At 52.0% G+C, this 17,752-nt stretch overlaps 2 protein-coding genes across 2 annotated transcripts; one reads left to right on the top strand and one right to left on the bottom strand.

The window, feature by feature from the left end:
* Positions 1–5,868: 5,868 nt before the first annotated feature.
* On the top strand, positions 5,869–8,361 carry SYS1 (SYS1 golgi trafficking protein). The gene is made up of 3 exons (XM_085313970.1): positions 5,869–6,076; positions 6,727–6,794; positions 7,469–8,361. The coding sequence occupies exons 1-3, from the start codon at positions 5,915–5,917 to the stop codon at positions 7,707–7,709; spliced, it is 471 nt and encodes a 156-aa protein (XP_085170096.1). The 5' UTR covers positions 5,869–5,914; the 3' UTR covers positions 7,710–8,361.
* A 4,644-nt stretch (positions 8,362–13,005) lies between these two features.
* On the bottom strand, positions 13,006–17,122 carry LOC146590673 (neuritin-like). Its single transcript, XM_085314243.1, has 3 exons — positions 17,046–17,122; positions 16,518–16,665; positions 13,006–13,263 (listed from the first exon to the last, which is right to left on the bottom strand). The coding sequence occupies exons 1-3, from the start codon at positions 17,086–17,088 to the stop codon at positions 13,038–13,040; spliced, it is 417 nt and encodes a 138-aa protein (XP_085170369.1). The 5' UTR covers positions 17,089–17,122; the 3' UTR covers positions 13,006–13,037.
* Between the last annotated feature and the right edge of the window lie 630 nt (positions 17,123–17,752).

Raw genomic sequence — 17,752 nt, 5'->3', positions numbered from 1 at the left:
CGCCGCGGCACCGGCCCTTGGCACGGCTTCCTGGAAGCCCGGCAGCCTGAAGAAGGCGCGACTACCGCAGAGGACCTCAGGCACGCTGCCTGCAGGTCTTTATTTTATTTTATTTTATTTTATTTTATTTTATTTTATTTTATTTTATTAAGTTTCAGCGTGGCTGGTAAAACCTCTGTGCGGGTCCTGCTGTGAGCCTGCTTCCCACGGCTTCCCCCCCGCACACACTTAGTAGCCAATGTTGCAACCCTCGCTAATTTACCGGGGGAAAGGGGAAAGGAGGAAAGGTAAAGGGAAGGGGGGGGGCGGAAAAGGGAAAGCGAAACGGAAAGGGGGGGGCACAGGCAGAAGGAAGGGGGGAGAAGGGAGAGGGAAGCCTGTCATATCCGTTTTCGCTGCATTCCCCAAGTGACAGTCGGTTTTATATTTACATAAAACTCGAGATGGTTTTCTGTTTGACTCTCGGGCTGTCACCGCTGTGGTTATCAAGTGGGGAATTACGTCACCCRGTTCTTGTACGAGACGAAAACCCAAACTGCTCTGTTTTCTCCGTAAGTGGCAAGTGCAAAAAACACACACCRAGATAAAGAACAGGAAAGAAAGCCAACAGCACAATTCAGCTCTTTCAGCGTCTCTCACTAACAACTTTGCCCGATTATGAGAATTTGTTTGTGTTTATTGAAAGCATCCATTTCCGCCCCCTCAACTCTCACCATGTTACTTTGCATTTGGGCTCTCCTTTGTAGAGAATCAATAATTTCCTTCATGGGAAAGCGAGGCACAGACTAGAAAGCACTATGCACCTTGATCCCGTCCTCCAGTTACGGGTGCAAACCATGCTAGAGCTGCTTCTCAGCTCACTCCAGCCCTACAAAGCTATCCCAAGAGACCTTGTAGCATCCCTTGCCCCCTCCTCGACATGATAACCCTCAAAGTGTGAAAATCCCTAAGGTGAAGTGGCCTTCCCCACTGCCTGCTCCTTTGGGAAGAAATGGGTACAGGGGGTGTGAGCTGAAGTTGAGAGGTCTCCTCAGTGTTTGCTAGAACTGTGCCTATGGTCCTACACAGGACTCTGCTGCATGCCAGGAAATTCTCCTGGCAGCACCATGGAGCTGGCTGGCTTCATATAGACTAACAGGGAACACTACTCCAAATTAAAAAAAAAAAAAAAAAGCCTGAAGACAGCATACATTATGGGTAGGAACCTGGAGGGTATCAGGGTGGAGGCTGTGATGGAGTATCCTGTGGTACTTGAACCTCTGTGCTCTGGACAGTGATGTATTATTAAACCTCTAGTTCACCTCAGCACCCAAGTTGACCGARGCCCCAAGGCAGAGATCTGTGTTGTGGGCTGGATTACTACCCTTCCTTATTACCTTTGCTTCACCACACAGGGAGTAACTGATAAAAAGCCACTTCTTTTGTGGCCCGGGAGCTCAACTCTAGTGAGTCTCCAGCTGTGGACACCCAGTAGAGGTGGGCAGCAGAAGGAGAGGAAGAAGAGCACATGGGCTGGGTTGAATCRGCAAAGGCTGGACCACTCCATGGTGGCATCTACCAGATAGGAGACAGCCTCAGAGGCACAAGGAGCCTGAAAGCAGAAGCATTTTGCTCCTGCCTGACCTGCACTGCCCACACAAACATGGGCTGTTTGAGTGACAAGGTCCTGAGTCAGGCAACACTACACCCACAAACTACATCCCAGCCTGGGCCGTTACCACCCCATAATGACASGTCTAGTTCCTCCAACAAGTAGCATACAGGCACCCTCAAGCAAAGACCCTCTAACAAGCACCTATACTTGACTGTGCACATGGCCATGACCCCTCTTTATTTCCTCCAGGTAAAGCAGCCACCATAGCTCTCAAAGACACTTTGATACCTTCAAAACGGGGCTGCCTGTATTGTGGCTACAAATACTGGTAACTTTGCCTGTTAACTTCCTCTTGAAGCAAGCACAATAAAGAGTTCTCCTCCTGGTTGAGATATTCCCCAAAACACACCCTTCCACCAAAAAAATCCCTCTGTAAGGCACAGGACACCAGCTCCCCTCTTACAGAAAGTCCACGAGAACTTTTGATCACAGTCAGCATCCCCGCTTTGACAGAATGGCTGGTTTGCCTACTTGACCCAGAGACCACAGTCCCATAGCAGTCAGACCTGGAGGCACAACCCTTCCAACAAACCAATAGAAATCTTTTGCTTCTGCTTAGCTGGAAACAGAAAATTAAATTCAACCCTAATGTATTTTCCAACCTTGAGAACAAATTTACATACTAATGACATTTTCAAAATGCATTCTGTAGATCCACTTCCCTGCCACACACACACAAACTTTCTGTGACAGTATCTCAAGAGAAACCATATGAGAGGAAATGTAGCCACAAAGATTTTAACTTGCTTCTACAAACCCATGACATAAAGTAGCTTGCTTCACTTTGCCCTTCGATTGTCCCCTATCAAAATGCTGACATTCTGCTCTGGAACAACGCAGAAAAACCACCGGTACCTGACACACTCTGAGAGCAACAGGACACTTCATCCTAGAGAGAATGAATGTGCAATTGAAATGTATTTTACTAAAACTTTACCAGAAGTAAGGCAAGTGGGAGAAAAAGCTGCATTTTGAACCTCAGATTTGTTCTGAGCTGTGAACTCTCGCATTTTAGGTGTACCAATTCCCTTCTCCATTTAAAATTAGTTGGCAGAGAAATAAAAAAKTTAAAATGGGCTAGCCACCATTGTTCCTAAGTTCCAACCCTATGTTCAATACTGAACAGCTAACTAACTCCTACATCGAAAATAAAAATAAACTTCTTCTAATTTCCACATACGTAACACAAACATGCTGCAAGAAGAATGGAGTGTTCAAGGACTTCATTTGGGGCATGACGAGAATCACATATTTATATGACTGTAAAGAAACGTCTGGGTTATCCTGAGAAGGCCATGCACAGAGCCCTTTTAGACTATTCTAGATCATAAATACTATTTATTGGCCAGGAAATGATTTTTTTCAGCCAAGCTCAGCACAGTTCCTACAGCCAGATTTGAAATAAGCTCAGAACAGGATTTGCTAGAACTAAGAAACCTTAATTAGATTTTCAAAAAAATCTCAACTCCCAAAGTCCATTCAGCACACTGAGCTCTTTGGAAAAACACATCCACGTACTGCACGGGTACAGAAACCACAGTGAAAATCTTATCCCACATTTTGAACTCCTTAACACTGAGTTATTCTGAAAATGTATAATCTCATCCTTGCTTTCCCTTTAGCCAAGATCACCTTAGCACAAACCCTACCTGTCTGGCAGGGGGGAGATGAATCCCAGCAAAGGTCAGTTCAGCTAGCAATGTCCTTTGTACATCAACTAGTAAAATACAGATCACATAAATAAATAGCTTCCTGTTTAGGCAATGATTCCTCAGAAGGAAAAACAATGCTTTCCTATATAGCTATTTCTTATGGAAAGAATCCCTGGCTAAATAGGGCATTCTTATCCCATCCCCTGATAAAGAAGTAACTGCGATGTCTGCATGTGATCTGGGTACATTCTCGGGGCATCTGATATGTCCTGGGCATATTGCCATTTCTTCTCCCACCTGCTGCTCTTCATGACATGCAGGTGTCATGCACAAAACACAAAATCGTCAGCTGGTTAGAAAAAGAACCTTCTAATCAGAAGCCAGAAGAACAAAATTGAGTGCTGCCTTCAAAGCGTAATCTTTGTGTTTTGATATCCTTTTCTCCTTTAAGGCATCTTCCCTCTATAGCTACCTCTGTCTTTTATCTGAACTAAGAGGAAGAAAAGGAGAATTTAAATTCACTGTTTATTTCCCTCTCCAAAAATGTTTCCTTTTCAGATCCATTTTAAACACCTCCTAAGAGGGTGGCCCACACAGAGGAGGGGTGTGAGGCTGGGCTCCCCTTGGTGAGAAAATCCTCTCTTTGAGGACAAGGAGACAGCCCCCTAAAAAGTGGCAGCTCTGGAGTGGAGGAAGAGCTGAATTAAGGAGTGCACACAAAGAAACATGAACATGTAACATGCCATCACTAAGTCAGCCAGGAAATGAGCTCACACTTGTGAACTAGGCTGCAGCTGACTCCCAGGACGCTGCTCACAAACGTCTTTGCGCCACATCTCTTCACTATGTCAATACTGTTATGTTCCCAGAATGGGGCAAGAGGCAGCTGGAACTCATACATGTCTGATGTGACTGCTGCCAGGCTGATTCCTTCAATTATGGGGCAGCAACCAAGCAGGGAGGAGTCTCAAATTTGGAAGGAATTCAAGTCAGCACCACCAAAAACACCAGCTGGTATTTTGTGATCCCATGGCGATTGCATACATCAGAAATACTGGTGCTGATAACTCTGGCTATGGAAAGATACCCACCAATGGGTTCAGAGGCCAGCAATCCTGACCTCTGGAGATCATCTAGTCCAACCCCCAGCATAGCCCCRTATTGGGATTGAACCCCACGACCTTGGCATTAGCAGCACCATGCTCTAACCAACTGAGCTAAACCTGCCCCCTCAAAAGGGACTTCTGTTGCACTAGCTCAGAGTTTCAGTTTGCCGTGATCAAATAACGAAAACTTTGCTGGGAAGAGAAGTCTGTTCTACAAAGGTTCAAAAGGCAACATGAAAGTGAAAATTAATTATCTAAGTGGTGGCTTGCATACCTCTGAGAGGTGAGCACAGCAGATCTCAGGAAAAGCAACCAATTTCTACCAGCAGTTAAAGAGGAAGTATTGAGTCTCAGAATTTATGCTCAGCAATATGCAGGCAGCAGACTACCTTGATAGGACCTGGGATTTTCCCCATGTTCATTTTTACACTCACCAAGCTTGATAAACTCCTTCCGAGATAAATTCTCTGAAGACTTGAGTCAAAACTCACAGTTTTGGCTCACTTCCAGTGGGCAGTCCCTGCCTTACACAATATTTTCTAGGAGCAAAGAGGTCTGGGAATAGGGAGGAAAACATGCTGAACATGCACCAGCACAGTGACATTCATAGAACAAGGAAGCAAAGACTAGCAGCAAAGTTGCACATGGAACTTCCCATACAGAGAAATGGAAAAAACGTCATATGAGTGTCAGAGATCATAATCTGAGTTCCCATAGCCAGAAATATTCCACACCCACATGCCTGATGTTCTACTGTCTCCCATAAATGCTGGTTTCCTCTCTTGCCCTTCTTCTTCTCTTGGCCTCCTTCCCTCTTTCCTTCGGAAGAGGGCTTTGTGGCAACTCTTTACTTCTTCTTCCATCTGCAGCAGCCTAGTATTCCTTCTCTCCTCTTCCCAGTTGAGGTTTTATCTCCAGAACTCTCATTTGTCCCTTGCAGCCTTGGAGACTTTAGCATTCAGCTAGTGACAGCTCACATGGATGAAGCCAAGCTGGCAAGGAGTCTTCTTCAGGCCACTGAACAGAGCTTCAGCCCAAGCTGGATCACAGAGRGGTACGGCAGAGCGAGGGCCTCTGGCACTCAGCCATTTCACGAGGTGTAAAGAAACCAGCACACTCCCACAGAGACTTTCTGCCCACCCCCGAGCCCTAACCCGGACCAGCCCCGTAACACAAGGGTGCTCCGAGGGCGCAACGGTGGTGCCCCGCGGCCTGAGGCTAACAACCTAAACAGGAAGAACTGGGCAACAGCCGCCTCGAGGCGCAGAACCTCCGGGGACCGGGCTGGAGAGACACGAAGGTCCCCGAGCAGCAGGCCCCGTTCGGCCCGGCCCCGCGTCCTCCGCACGGCGCGGCCGCCCGAGGCACGCAACACACCGAAACGCACCGCACCGCCGCCGCGCCAGGGGGCGCCGCCGCGCCCCGCCCCCTGACGCCACTTCCGGCGCGGCGGCGGCGGCGCTCTAGGCGGCCGGCGGGGCGCGCTCGGCGGCCGGCGGGGCATGGCGGCGCAGTTCCGCAGCTACGTGTGGGACCCGGCGCTGATCGTGGCGCAGATGGTGCTGCTGCAGGCCGGCTACTACAGCTCCCTGGGGCTCTGGCTCGCCCTCCTCGGCGCCCTCGGCCGCACCGCGCCCTCCCTCCACCAGGTCTTCAGCGACGAGGTGAGGGGCGGCCGCGGCGGGGCCGGGCCGGGCCGGGCCTGCTCCCCCCCCCGGGACCCCCCTGTACAGGGGCCCCGCTGTGGCGAGCGTCTCCCGTGCACAGCGCGGGGACCCCGCGGCGGTGCTTCCCGGGGCAGAGGCAGCCCTGCCTCCCTCCCTCCCTCCCTCCCTCCGTGGAGGTTCCCCTCTGGCGCAGACAGGCGTTTCCCCCAGGACAGAATGGGACCTGGTCGTATAGGCCGGCACGGAGACGGAGCCGCTGGCGCCCGTGAGCGGGTGGGACTGCCTCGGGTAGAGGGGGCCCTTCCCTGTCCAGCTGTCGCCCCCCAGTACACACACACACACGTATAGGTATACTCAGGCGCAAAGACAGACCCTCTTCTCATAGAAATAACCATCGCCCCATATGGAGACAAACCCCTACTTGTATACTTGTATAGCTGGAGCTCTGGGATATAGAAACAGACCCGTCCTGTTTGCGTAGGTACCGTCRGGTATAGAGGCAGCCCCCCCCCCCCCGCCCCGAAGGACCGCTGCAAGTGCTGATGGACTGTAAAGAAGCGCAGGGCTGCCCCAATGTGGCTGGGCTGTGGGATAGGCTTGACTTGCTGTGGTTTGTGCTGCTGCCTCTTACTGATRATGCTGTGTAGATTTTAGGCTTCTCGACCCCACCTGGGAGGCTCTCCATGATGGCTTTCGTCCTCAATGCRCTCACCTGGTAAGTCAGCAGCTGCCTGGAGCTCTCTGTGTTCCTCTGTTTCTAACAGCTCCCATGTCTTGTATTTGATCTTTCTTAACATTAAAATTARCTAGAATGACATGATAAGTAGTAGCATGACCTAAAGTCATTTTCAGAACATCTCCTGAAAGCATTGCACCTGGTTTAGCCTGTCTACTGAGGTCAGWTCATTTCTTGTCCCTCCTGCCTGGAGAGGAGGACAGTCAGGAATTGTTGACCCTGAAGGTGACTTTCTGCATCTTGTCTTAAGTCATTCACTGCCTCAGTTTCCCAGCTGGGAATGAGATCTACTTTTGAGAGATTTTACTGAAAGTTGGAAATAATAAATCTCAGCAAACACTGATCTGTAAACAGTAATGTAATCAACCTCTTCCAATGGGCAAAGATTACTRGGAGAGATAAGGCAGAGAGCCCAGCAGGAATTTTTAAACTAAAAAGCTCATATTTCCCTACCGTCATGTAATTAAAAAGCTGTAAGCCATTTAAATCTTGCTGCAGTGGCTGTGAGCAAGGTCAGAAGCTGCCTGTGCTTAGAACACTTAATAAATTTTAAAATAGCTAAATAATCAACACCTCCTGATAGCTGTTACTGTATCCCCTTTTCCATAGGCACTGAGCAGTTTGTTTGTTAACCTCTTGTCTTTATTTTGTAGTGCTTTGGGCTTGCTGTACTTTATCCGACGAGGAAAGCAGTGTCTGGATTTCACAGTCACAGTTCACTTCTTCCATCTTCTAGGCTGCTGGATTTACAACTCTCACTTTCCCACAACTCTCACGTGGTGGCTAGTGCACATCGTGTGCACAGCACTCATGGCCGTGATCGGAGAGTACCTCTGCATGAGGATAGAACTGAAAGAAATCCCATTGAATTCTGCTCCCAAATCCAATGTATAAACTTGCTCTGGCAAAAAMAAGCTGCATTAAGTCATTGTTTCCAGCACAAGTGCATCTAATGCCTGAAAATCATCACTGAAGAAGCACAGCAGGTCTGTTTAGACTTTTTTAGACCTTGGTGACTGCATGAGTGTGAACATCTCTGCTGTCATCATCAGACAATGGGGCGAGGGGGAGCAGATGTTTATTTTATTAACACAAAGCATTTAATGTGACTGCATCGCAAATGCGCTCTTAACTCTTCGCTCATGACTGTTAAAAGCCAGGTAGCAAAACTTGATGCACGAGAAGCATCTGGAATTTAAGAAATGTGAGAGATCTTTGTTGCCAGGGCTGTGGTAATGCAGTGATCGGCTCTTCCTGCAGCAACTGGCACAATGAGCAGTGGGGCTGGGAGCTGCCGCTTCCAGTTTGTAAACTGTTTGTTCCTCAGTTGTGCTTTGGTTGGGAGGGGTGGGAGGAAAATCAAGGAACTGAATAGATGGAGGAGAAAGAAAATACTTGTACTTACCTGAATCACCAGCTGAGACCCTAAATAACCTATAATTGTAGGTTTGGTTTGGTTGCTGTTTTCATGTTTAATACATAGAGATGTCAGGCAGCAGTTTGCTGAAGAAACTTTTTGTAATAATAAAATATTATGTTGCTGTGAGTGTGTTACAATTCTCCTGAGAAGCTGAGCACTTCAAGAAATAMCATCAATGTCTGTATCACAGCAATGGAGAAAGATACAGACAGAAGAACACATGGCTGTAGGATATCTAGAGTACATAAAGTTTCCTACAGTAAATATTTCATAACTCTACTCTGAAATCAAGACAGATTGGGAAATCTGACAGCATGATTTTCACTTTGGGAAGAGTATCAGCAAACCAGGGTCTGTAACTGTCCAGTCCTAAGCTGGAAGTGTCTTGGGGAAGCCTTCAGGGTTTTACAGAACCACTTTGCTGTTCCCCCTGGCCTGAGTCTTCCTGTCAGGCTTCAAAGTACAGTAACAGTTTTTGGTCTGGAAGAGGTTATATTTAATTATCTGAGACTGCTGTTTGTTCCTCAAAATCATAGCGTAGTGCTCTTGCTTAGAGGCACTTAAAGGAAGCCTTGCCTGTCATCAGGTACAGACAGCAGCCTTACTGATGGAAGGACAAGACCAGACAGTTCTTCCAGATCCCACAGCCCAAGCAAGCGGACTCCCTTCCTGTGTAGTTTCCTCTGAGGGATGTCCAGTCTAAAGGGCAAAGTAAGCTTTAAGTACTGATTTTGTCCTATGCAGCATCTTGCTGCTGTAACTTCTTTTCTTTGTATGTTAATATCTGTAAATGTTAATTTGCATAAATTACTTGCTAATTTAATTAAGAATTGGTGAGATTTGATGCAGTTGCTCTTTTGACCTTTGTTATTGCRGAAACTATATTTGAAATCCTGCTTTCTTTTTCAGAGACTGCAAATTCAGGCAGGGCAAAATCCTGATGTTTTTAACACTTAGCAAGTATACTGCAGAAAAGACAGGAATGCTGGTCTTATTTTTCAGGACAAACTCTTTACATTCTCCTGTGAGATTTCACTATGACCTCTTCCTGACAAAACCCCTTTAAGGGTAGTTGTAGTTCCTTTATGGGTACAACAGTCTCTTGAAAAAGGGAAGAGCTCTTGCAGGTTTTTCTGGGCAGGAGCCAAGCTTGTTGGAGGGCYGCGCAGAGGTCGTTTCCTAGTGCTTTCCCTCTAACACTCCTGTACATCCAGCAGGAGAGTTCATCCCTCCTGTTCTGCCTCATTCAAAATCTGCTTCTTTCTCATATCTAAGGATACTCATGTTTCTTTCACACATATTCAGCTTAGTGTGTTTGGTCTTCCAGTAGGTGCCAGTATCTCCTTCCYTGAAAGGATGTTTACAGCTGGGATCCGTGTGCACAGCAGAGGGCACGCTCTGCCTTGGGGCTGACAAACTCTGGCTTGGAATCAGTCGTATTTTAAGACTGTTCAAGGACYGTTTTGTACTCTTCTGCTTTTTGTTACTGTTATTGAGAAGAACCATGCCAGTTGCAGCACAGGGAGAATTGGCAGAATAATTCCAGGATTAATAATACCCCACAGTTTCTTTCAGTGTTACATCCTGTGTTCCTTAGGGGTGATCTTAAAGGGTGAAATAGAGGACTGATTACAGTGAATCAAGGGAGAAGAAAGCAAGCCACATTAGTCTCGTTTGTTAAAGGAGAACAAACATCCGATCCTGGAGTTGCCACAAGAGCATACTGGCGGCACAAGCAGCAATTAGAGTTGCTATCTTTGTTCCCATGTAAGAATGGGGATTGAAAAAAAAAAAAGAAAAATATTTGAACAGAGAAATATTTACCCCCTTACCTTCTGGATGCACAGGATACACTGACTGCTTCAGCAGCTGCCCTTGCCAGGGGGATGCGTGTGAAGTTCAGCTTCGGCTTTGTATCTGTAGAAATCCAGGTAGAACAAGGCCACAAGAAGCATCTGTGACAAATCTGAATTTAACACTGAGGCTGTGGGATATCTAACAAGCTGTATTGTATTAGCATGAAATGTACTCTAAGATTAGAAACTATTAAAGTCTGCTGACTTTGCCTTTGAAGGCTGAATCTGTACACTGCTTTTTAAGGAGTCTACTATAGTTGTCCTAATCACACGGAAAGTTCTGCTAGAAATCAAATACTGAGTCAGGAGCCTCTGAAACTCACCGCTTTCGTAATGAGACCCAGTTTTCACTTGCATGCATTCAGTCAGATTTCAGCAGCACCATTAGCTTTAGAAACTGCTGCCTCTCCATACCTGAACAGTGGCAGATGGTCTGTTTCTTAATGAAGCTTCTTTTTTTTTTCCTGTGCAGTAGAGTCAAGAGATTTGCTTCAAGGAAGATTTTTCCCAACACCTGCTCTTCCTAGAGGCAGTGGTAGCATCAGCTAACCTTTTTCATCCAAAGTTTTGCAGAAAGGCTTCTCAGGGATCTCTGGTTGCTGAGATCTTACACTCCTTCCCCAAAGCCATTTCAAAGTATAAGATTTTAACAGAGAGGAAGAMAACAAATCCAAAGCCAAGCTAAGAAAGGCAAGTTTGGGAGGACTTGTCCTTGTTTGTTTTTCTAAAGGCATTAGAGACCTATTAAACAAAGAACAGTTGCAGGATTTGGATACAAAAGAATCCAGCCTTGGCTGTGTGTGATACCCACCTACTTCAGCTTTCCCCAGCTACAGGCCACAGGCAGCAGCTGAGATAACAAGGGAGGGAGGAACAAGATCAGGCGACATTGCTGTGCATCACCATCAAATCACTCTGTTGTTGGAGCAGGATAGGAAGAAATACCAAAACAGCCGAGCGGTTCGGTCCAGGTTCTACGGGGATCTGAGTAACCCTTTTTCTCCACCGCTTATCACCAGGCTTTGTGCCAGAGATGCTGAGAACGTAGGTAACACTGTCAGTTGTAGAAAGCTCGGGCGCCTTGCGTCGGGGTGAAGTGCCATCTGACCACCAGCTGCTCCTGACTTTTTCATAYTTCTTGAGCATGCCTCAATTCATTCCTTCCCTCCTGCCATTGCAGGAGTTGAGGGTAAGCAATAGGGAAGTTAAGAGGAAAAGCATCAGAATGCCCAAGRAGAGGAACGTGATCATCGTTGAAAAGACACCAACAGCACTGTTTTGCTACAGGAGAAGCTGTCCTACCCRCCTGTAACGCATCCAGTGGTATCTCTGGTTTGGTGACACCATTTCAGACCCTCACAGTCAACTCACTGCTGATTGCATCTAGTGCTGTGCCCAGTCCCCACGTAGACAGAKCTCACCCCCCCAACACAAGGTCCTRCTTCATCATTTCTCAGGACCACAAAAAGAAAACGTGAGCTTACAAGGGCCTGCGTGACTCTGCTGCGTGTTGCTGTGAGCTGCTGCTTCCCTCTGCTAAAAACAAGGCTAATAAACAGCCATACAATCTGCAACATTGGCCAGCGCTGTGTGCCAGATTTAGGAAAGTCAGATTGGGAGCATCTGTTCTTCCTGTTTCTTCTGTGGTTTTTTTTTTCTTCATTTTCTGAAACACTACATTAGTTAAACATGGAAATTGCAGATCTGATCTGCACAGCCTTGTCCTGTAACTCAGGATTCACTGAGTTCACTGAGTTCACTGCCACATCCAACCACAGAGCCCTAATTTATAGCATAATGAAAAAAACAGCTCCTTCCCCATCTGAGAGTTACAACACCTAACTGGGAACAGACTGGAAGTGRTACAACTCCACAGCAGGACACACTGTACTCCTCTCCACTCGASACCCTTGCAGGAGCAGGTTACGGGCCCAGGCGGGTTCTGCTTGGCTCCCATGGGCCTGCTCAGTAAGGCAGGGTATAGGGGTTCATTAACACCCTTTAAGCAACTGCCTTGGACTGCCCAACGATACTATTGATTTTTTTCTGGTGTACCCAGAAATCACTTGCAAGTATCTCTTTTGCTAATATTTTTATGCTTGTGCTGAAGCTGTAAAACCAACGATGCGCCGAGCTGCAAAGGAAGACACGAGGAGCCGGTGCTATCAATCAAGAAGCAGGACAAATTATTTCTACCTTGACAGATGTAGGCTCTACAACAAGTTTTAATACTCTGGAATTACACACCATCACCCACAGAGGTGCTTACAGGTATCTCAGGGAAAAGCTTTAAAGCAAAAAAGTTACTGTAAATACTTGGTTTTTTGTGCTAGCTTGACACTGCCTCTCCCCCAAAATTGGTCTTCTGTTTCCTTAGGAAAGGGATTTACACACAACACGAGTTACTCAGGAATCCAGGTGGATGCAAGAGAAGGCAGCATGCACCTATGACTATTCCTCAGCGGGGGGTTTCACCACATCCTCGAAGAAAAAAGGCCTGTACCCAGCCGGCTGGGGCTCCTCGCTGCCTCTCACAGGACGCACATCTTCCCTTGCACCTCACAAGCATCAGTGGTAGAAACTCTCGTCTGGTTTTTAGTGCCCGAATCAAAGACCTGGAGACTCGATCTGGTGGAAACAGGCAGATAAATAAAGAAACTCCCGTCCAGTGTGCGAAGGAGTCCAGCGTTCAGGCCTGCTTCCCCACCCCCCCAAATCTTCTGCCTCACATTTACAGCCCCCAAGTTTTCCCGAGCTGCGCCTTGGGGCGGAAGGGGACAGCACGATCCCAAGTTACGGAGAGACAGCAAAACCCGGGAGATCCTGCCGGGCTCTCCCGAGCTGCACGGGCTCCGCGCGCCGCCTTCCTCAGAGGTTCGGAGGCGCGAACGTCCGAGCCGAAAGACGGGGTGCCGCCGCCCGGCTGCGGTACTTGCAGAGCTGCTGTTACAAGTTCAGCCAAGCGACCATGAGAGGGATCCCGAGGACGGAGACGTCCGGAACGCGCRGCCGGGCAAAGCTCCGGGCTCGGCCGGGGCTGCAGAGCTCAAACAAGCTCCCTGGAAATTTGAGCTTTCGAGACTCCCGTTTCAGCACCTCCCAGGCGGCCGCCGCTTCCTGCTGGCACTCCCAGAGCGCTGCCAGGGCGCACGCGTGAAACTCGTCCCAGTACCTGCAGCCGGGAGAGACGCGGCACCCCTTAGTCCGCTCGCAGCGCCGCGCCGACCCCGACCCCGCGCGCAGGGCGCCCGGCCCTCGCCCGCCGCCCGGCTCCCCGCCCGGCCCTCGCCCACCGCCCCGAGCGGGAACCGCGCGAGGAAGCCGGTCCCGCAGCCCCTGGCTGGGTTTTCTCCCTCCCCGCTCGCCTGGCGCTCGTCCCCTCCACCGTCTCCTGGAGCGTCTTGGCTAAAACCCCAAGCCTTAAAACACACTGAAATGATTTGACAGGGTTTATTATTATTATTTTCAGGGAGTCAATAAAATCTACTATTTTTCACYAAGAAGTGTATCCCTTCTGTACTCGGGCCTCTGAGCATCTAAAACAGGCCGGGAACAAAAGCTCAGCGCCTCCATCGAGCCGAGTCAAGGGCGAAACACGAGCCCAAAGCAAGGAGAAGGACACCGGCTCCTGCAAACTCTCGCAGTTTTGTGACCAAGGTGCCCGCAGAGGCCGGGGGGGTTATTCCGCGTGTTCCCGTTAGCCGAGCCTCCGTCCGYCTGCTGGGTGTCACCCGGCCCGAGCAGAAGCAGTCAAGTAGAAGCAGGCTCTTAGGGAGCACAYGAAGCAACGACTGGATAAGGCACCTGCATGGCCCCGCAGGGGCGAATTTGCACGTGAGGTCTCTCGTATTCGGTAAGTAAAAACCTACCGAATAAAACTGCGAGAGCCTAAGCGCCTTGGAGAGCAAAGGCCGCGGCCCGTCCTCTCCTCCGGAGCAGCAGGCCAGGCAGCTCCCGAAGAGGGTTTGTCGGCAAAGGAAGCCGAGTCCAGCGCAGACCTTCGGCATCTGCGGTCAAAGCCTCAGCATCACTTTGCTGCCAGGGTTAGCACAGCTTGCAGGTGTGGTCTCTCCCCAAATCGGTTACCTCACCTAAGGGAGGGGTAGGGCCCTCAGCCACGCTCGCCGCTCTCCTTCCCCACGGCTTCTTTCAGACAGAGCATCTTTCCATCGCAAAAGCATTTGGTGTCGCAGCTTCTCGCCTGCCGTGCCYGCACCTCCGCGTTCCCATCCCGGGMCCTGCCTCGAAGCCGTGGGCAGGGCCCCTGCGCAGCCCACCGAGGAGCAGCTATTCTGCCACCTGAGCAGTCCCCTCCACCACGGGGCACCAAGCACGCGTCCCAGCGCGGACCTCGCGCGCAGCAGCTTGTTTCTGCCCAAGCGCCCCGTGCTGGACCGCACACCCTCGTCCAGCAGCACTTCCCTGATTTAGTTTCCCCACCGGGGCTCACGTCAGGTCACCAGCTGTGAGCAGGTTCGTTAATCAGAGGCACTGGGGCTGAACAAATGTCCTGAAATAACGAGAAAAGCTGGTGCCAACCGAGGCAGCCCCCGTGCATGCTCCAGAGCTGCTCAGCAGGCAGAAGCGTCTCTGCCAGGCGAGGGTTAAAGCCGGCCGTGTGTCCCGGCGGAGGCTGGTTTGGGAAGGTGGTGGGAAGGGGTGACAGCTCCAAGCCCCGGTGCTGCTTTCAGCTGCGCRGATGGCGATTCCCAAGGCATTTCGCCCTCCGCAGCCTCCATCTGTTCAGCCAGACGGGCTCCCATCAGACAGCCCGTCAAGGGCGGCTCCGGGGAAAATCCCGCGCGCGGAGCCGGATGAAGCAACGCTGCCATTTCACGGCGGGCTCCCGCGCGAGGCCGYGGCTATCCCCATCCCCGCGCGTGCTGCTGAGCTGCGCTCCCGGCGCKGGCAGCATCCGCAGCGGAGGAGGTTAACGGTTAAAGGCCAACAATTCAGAAATATTTCCTGGCAGGAAACTGGGACATCAGCACCTTTTTCCTCCAGCCACAGCGAGCCTTGCACAGGTGCAAGTTCCCTGGCGCCAGGAGCCAACCGGCCCCGGCAGCGCCCGCAGCCCCCGGCGAGAGCGGGCCGGGGAGGACCCCTCGCTCCCCGCGGCTCTTTCAGTGCCTGCGGAAAACCCAGTGCTAYGTGTTTCATTTGACCTGGGGCTGCGGGATGCAGCAGGACAGAGTCACCCCTGCAGCGGTCAAGCAAGGCGCGCGCCGGACTGCGCACTCGCCTGCTTCCTGACGGCGAGCGGCCGCGCGTCCAAAAGCACACCCCCGGCAGCCCAAATCAGAGCAGCCCCGTGGGAAGGCATCTGCGGTACAGGGGTAAAACACCCCTTCCGACAGCGCCGTTCCCATTTCTACCCCGTTTCTCTGCAGTCCGGAGAGGCTTTTCACCCTGAGCTGGTTTGTCCCATGGAGAAGGGGGAAGCGAGTGCACCCTGCTTCCCTCAGCCCATTTTACGGCAGGGAAATGGCAAAATATGAACAAACAAAATCACAGTTTTGCTGAAGATTTTCATGTCTGGCAGAAGGAAAGTGAGGTATTTTGGCCGGGGCGGATGGGACCGTGGGGACTCCGGCTTGGCTGTCATCTCAGGGGCCACAGAACCGTCTCTGTGGTCCAGTTTGYTCAGCTCCACCCGCCAACTGCGATGCAGGGCTGGATCTGGCCCCAACAGATGCTGATTTGCAGCGCTGCCACCGCTGAGCAGGTCCCAGCACCTTCACCCCCCACAGCAGGGTGGCACCTTCCTTCTCCCAGCTGGCCRGGGTGGCTTTCATCAGTCTGGAAAGTCTCACCCCAGGGCGTTTAGCCCTCCCCCTTGAGCTGGTGGGCTTACATCTTCCCAGGCAACTTGGTTTTCCCCCCTAATTGCTGTCTGCATTTCCTTACGCCTCTGCCGGCCTTTTTACTCCCCGCAACTCATTGCTGCGGACGCTCAGAGCTGTCAGCCACCTCCATTTATCTCAGCAAACTTTTAATTTCGTCCCTCTATCAGCCCTTCTGTCGCCGCCACCCCTGCTGCTTATTTGCTTTTTTAATCAGACCTTTCCTCAGACACAGCTTGCCGCTGCCCCCGGTCATCTATTTTTCCTTTAACCTCTGTTGCCACTTTGGTTCGGATGTGGTTGGTGTCCCCCAGCCCCAACGCTCCCCTGCTGCCATCTCGGGGCACCTGCTACAACCCCGGAGCGCCGAGGGGCCAACGCAAGCCTGAGCCAAGGCGGGATCGGTAGGAGGGAGCTYGTGTTCAGGCTGCCACATTAACCAGGGACAGGTTGTAACCAAACCACCCTGTCTCACGTCCAACTGCAACTCCACGAGGGACAGGGGCTCCCCTCTTTGCAAAGGGCCCCCGTCCCGCCGGGGGACCGGCCCCGCGGGCAGGACGCACGCGGGGGCYGCACTCACCCGCAGACTCGGCGCAATCCCTGCAGCTCGACGCCGTCCGTCTCCTCGTACGTGGCCATGTTGTCCCCCAGCTTTAAGACGCAGTCGGAGAAGCCTTGGTAAACGTTCCCGCACGTCGTGCCCGAAGCCAGCAGCCCAGCCAGGTGCCCTGCCGGCCGCCGAGGAGGTGGGGGTCAGCACAGAAACCGCTGCGGGTGGGCACCCCAAGGCCTAGTCCAGGTAGTTTCTCTTCAGTCTGGATGTGCCAGATCCCACCTCAAACTTGAGTGTGAGCACCCCACACCCCAGCCAGGACAGCACACCTCCAGCCCGGGCACCCCAACCCCAGCCCGGGCAGTGCCCCTCGGCCCAGGCACCCCAAACCCCGGCCCTGGCAGCTGCCMACCAGCCAATCCCCCCAAAGCGCAGCCCAGGGGGTGTCCCCCAGCCCGGGCACCCCAAAGCCTACTCCACATCGTGTCCCTCCAGCCTGGGCACCCCGCACCCCCGCCCAGGCACCCGAACCCGCGCCCGGAGGGTGCACCTCACCCAGGGCGAGGAGCAGCGCGGCCGCGCCCCACCGCTGCCCCATCGCGGCGGCGGCGCCTCCGCCCGGCGCCGGCCCCGGTGCCCCCATGCCCGGCGGCACGGCGCGGCACGGCACGGCGCTGCGCTCGCGCCCGGCTCGGCTCGGCTCGGCCCGCCTCCACGGGGAGGGCCCCAGCCCCGGCCGCTGCTAATTAGTGGGCTTGGCCACGACTAATTAATTAGCGGGCTTGGCCGCGGCTAACGAACACCCCGAGCACCGGGGGAAAAGCTCCGCGCAGCGCCGCCGCAGCCCGGGCACCTCCGCCAGCACCCGCGGCTCCCTGCACCCCATTGCACCCCTTTGCCAGCACCCGCGGCTCCCTGCACCCCATTGCACCCCTCTGCCAGCACCCGCGGCTCCCTGCACCCATGGACCCCGTTGTACCCCTTTGCCAGCACCCGCGGCTCCCTGCCCCCCATTGCACCCCTCCGCCAGCACCCGCGGCTCCCTGCACCCCACAGATCTCATTCCACCCCTCTGACAGCTCCCGCAGCTCCCTCCACCCATGAACCCTCTTGCACCCCTCTGCCAGCACTCATGACTCCCTGCACCTATGGACCCCATTGCACCTCTCCACCAGCACCCATAGCTCCCCAGCCCCATGCCCTGCATCTGCCAGATCCCTGTGCACCTCTCCACCAGCACCTGTGGCTTCCCACTCCCTGCC

This window comes from Rhea americana, unplaced genomic scaffold, assembly GCF_003343005.1.
Source record: "Rhea americana isolate MKP2758 unplaced genomic scaffold, rheAme1 scaffold_4, whole genome shotgun sequence".
Taxonomy (NCBI): Eukaryota; Metazoa; Chordata; class Aves; order Rheiformes; family Rheidae; genus Rhea; species Rhea americana.
The sequence above is the reverse complement of the archived record's forward strand: the minus strand, read 5'-3'. Positions and strand labels throughout refer to the sequence as shown.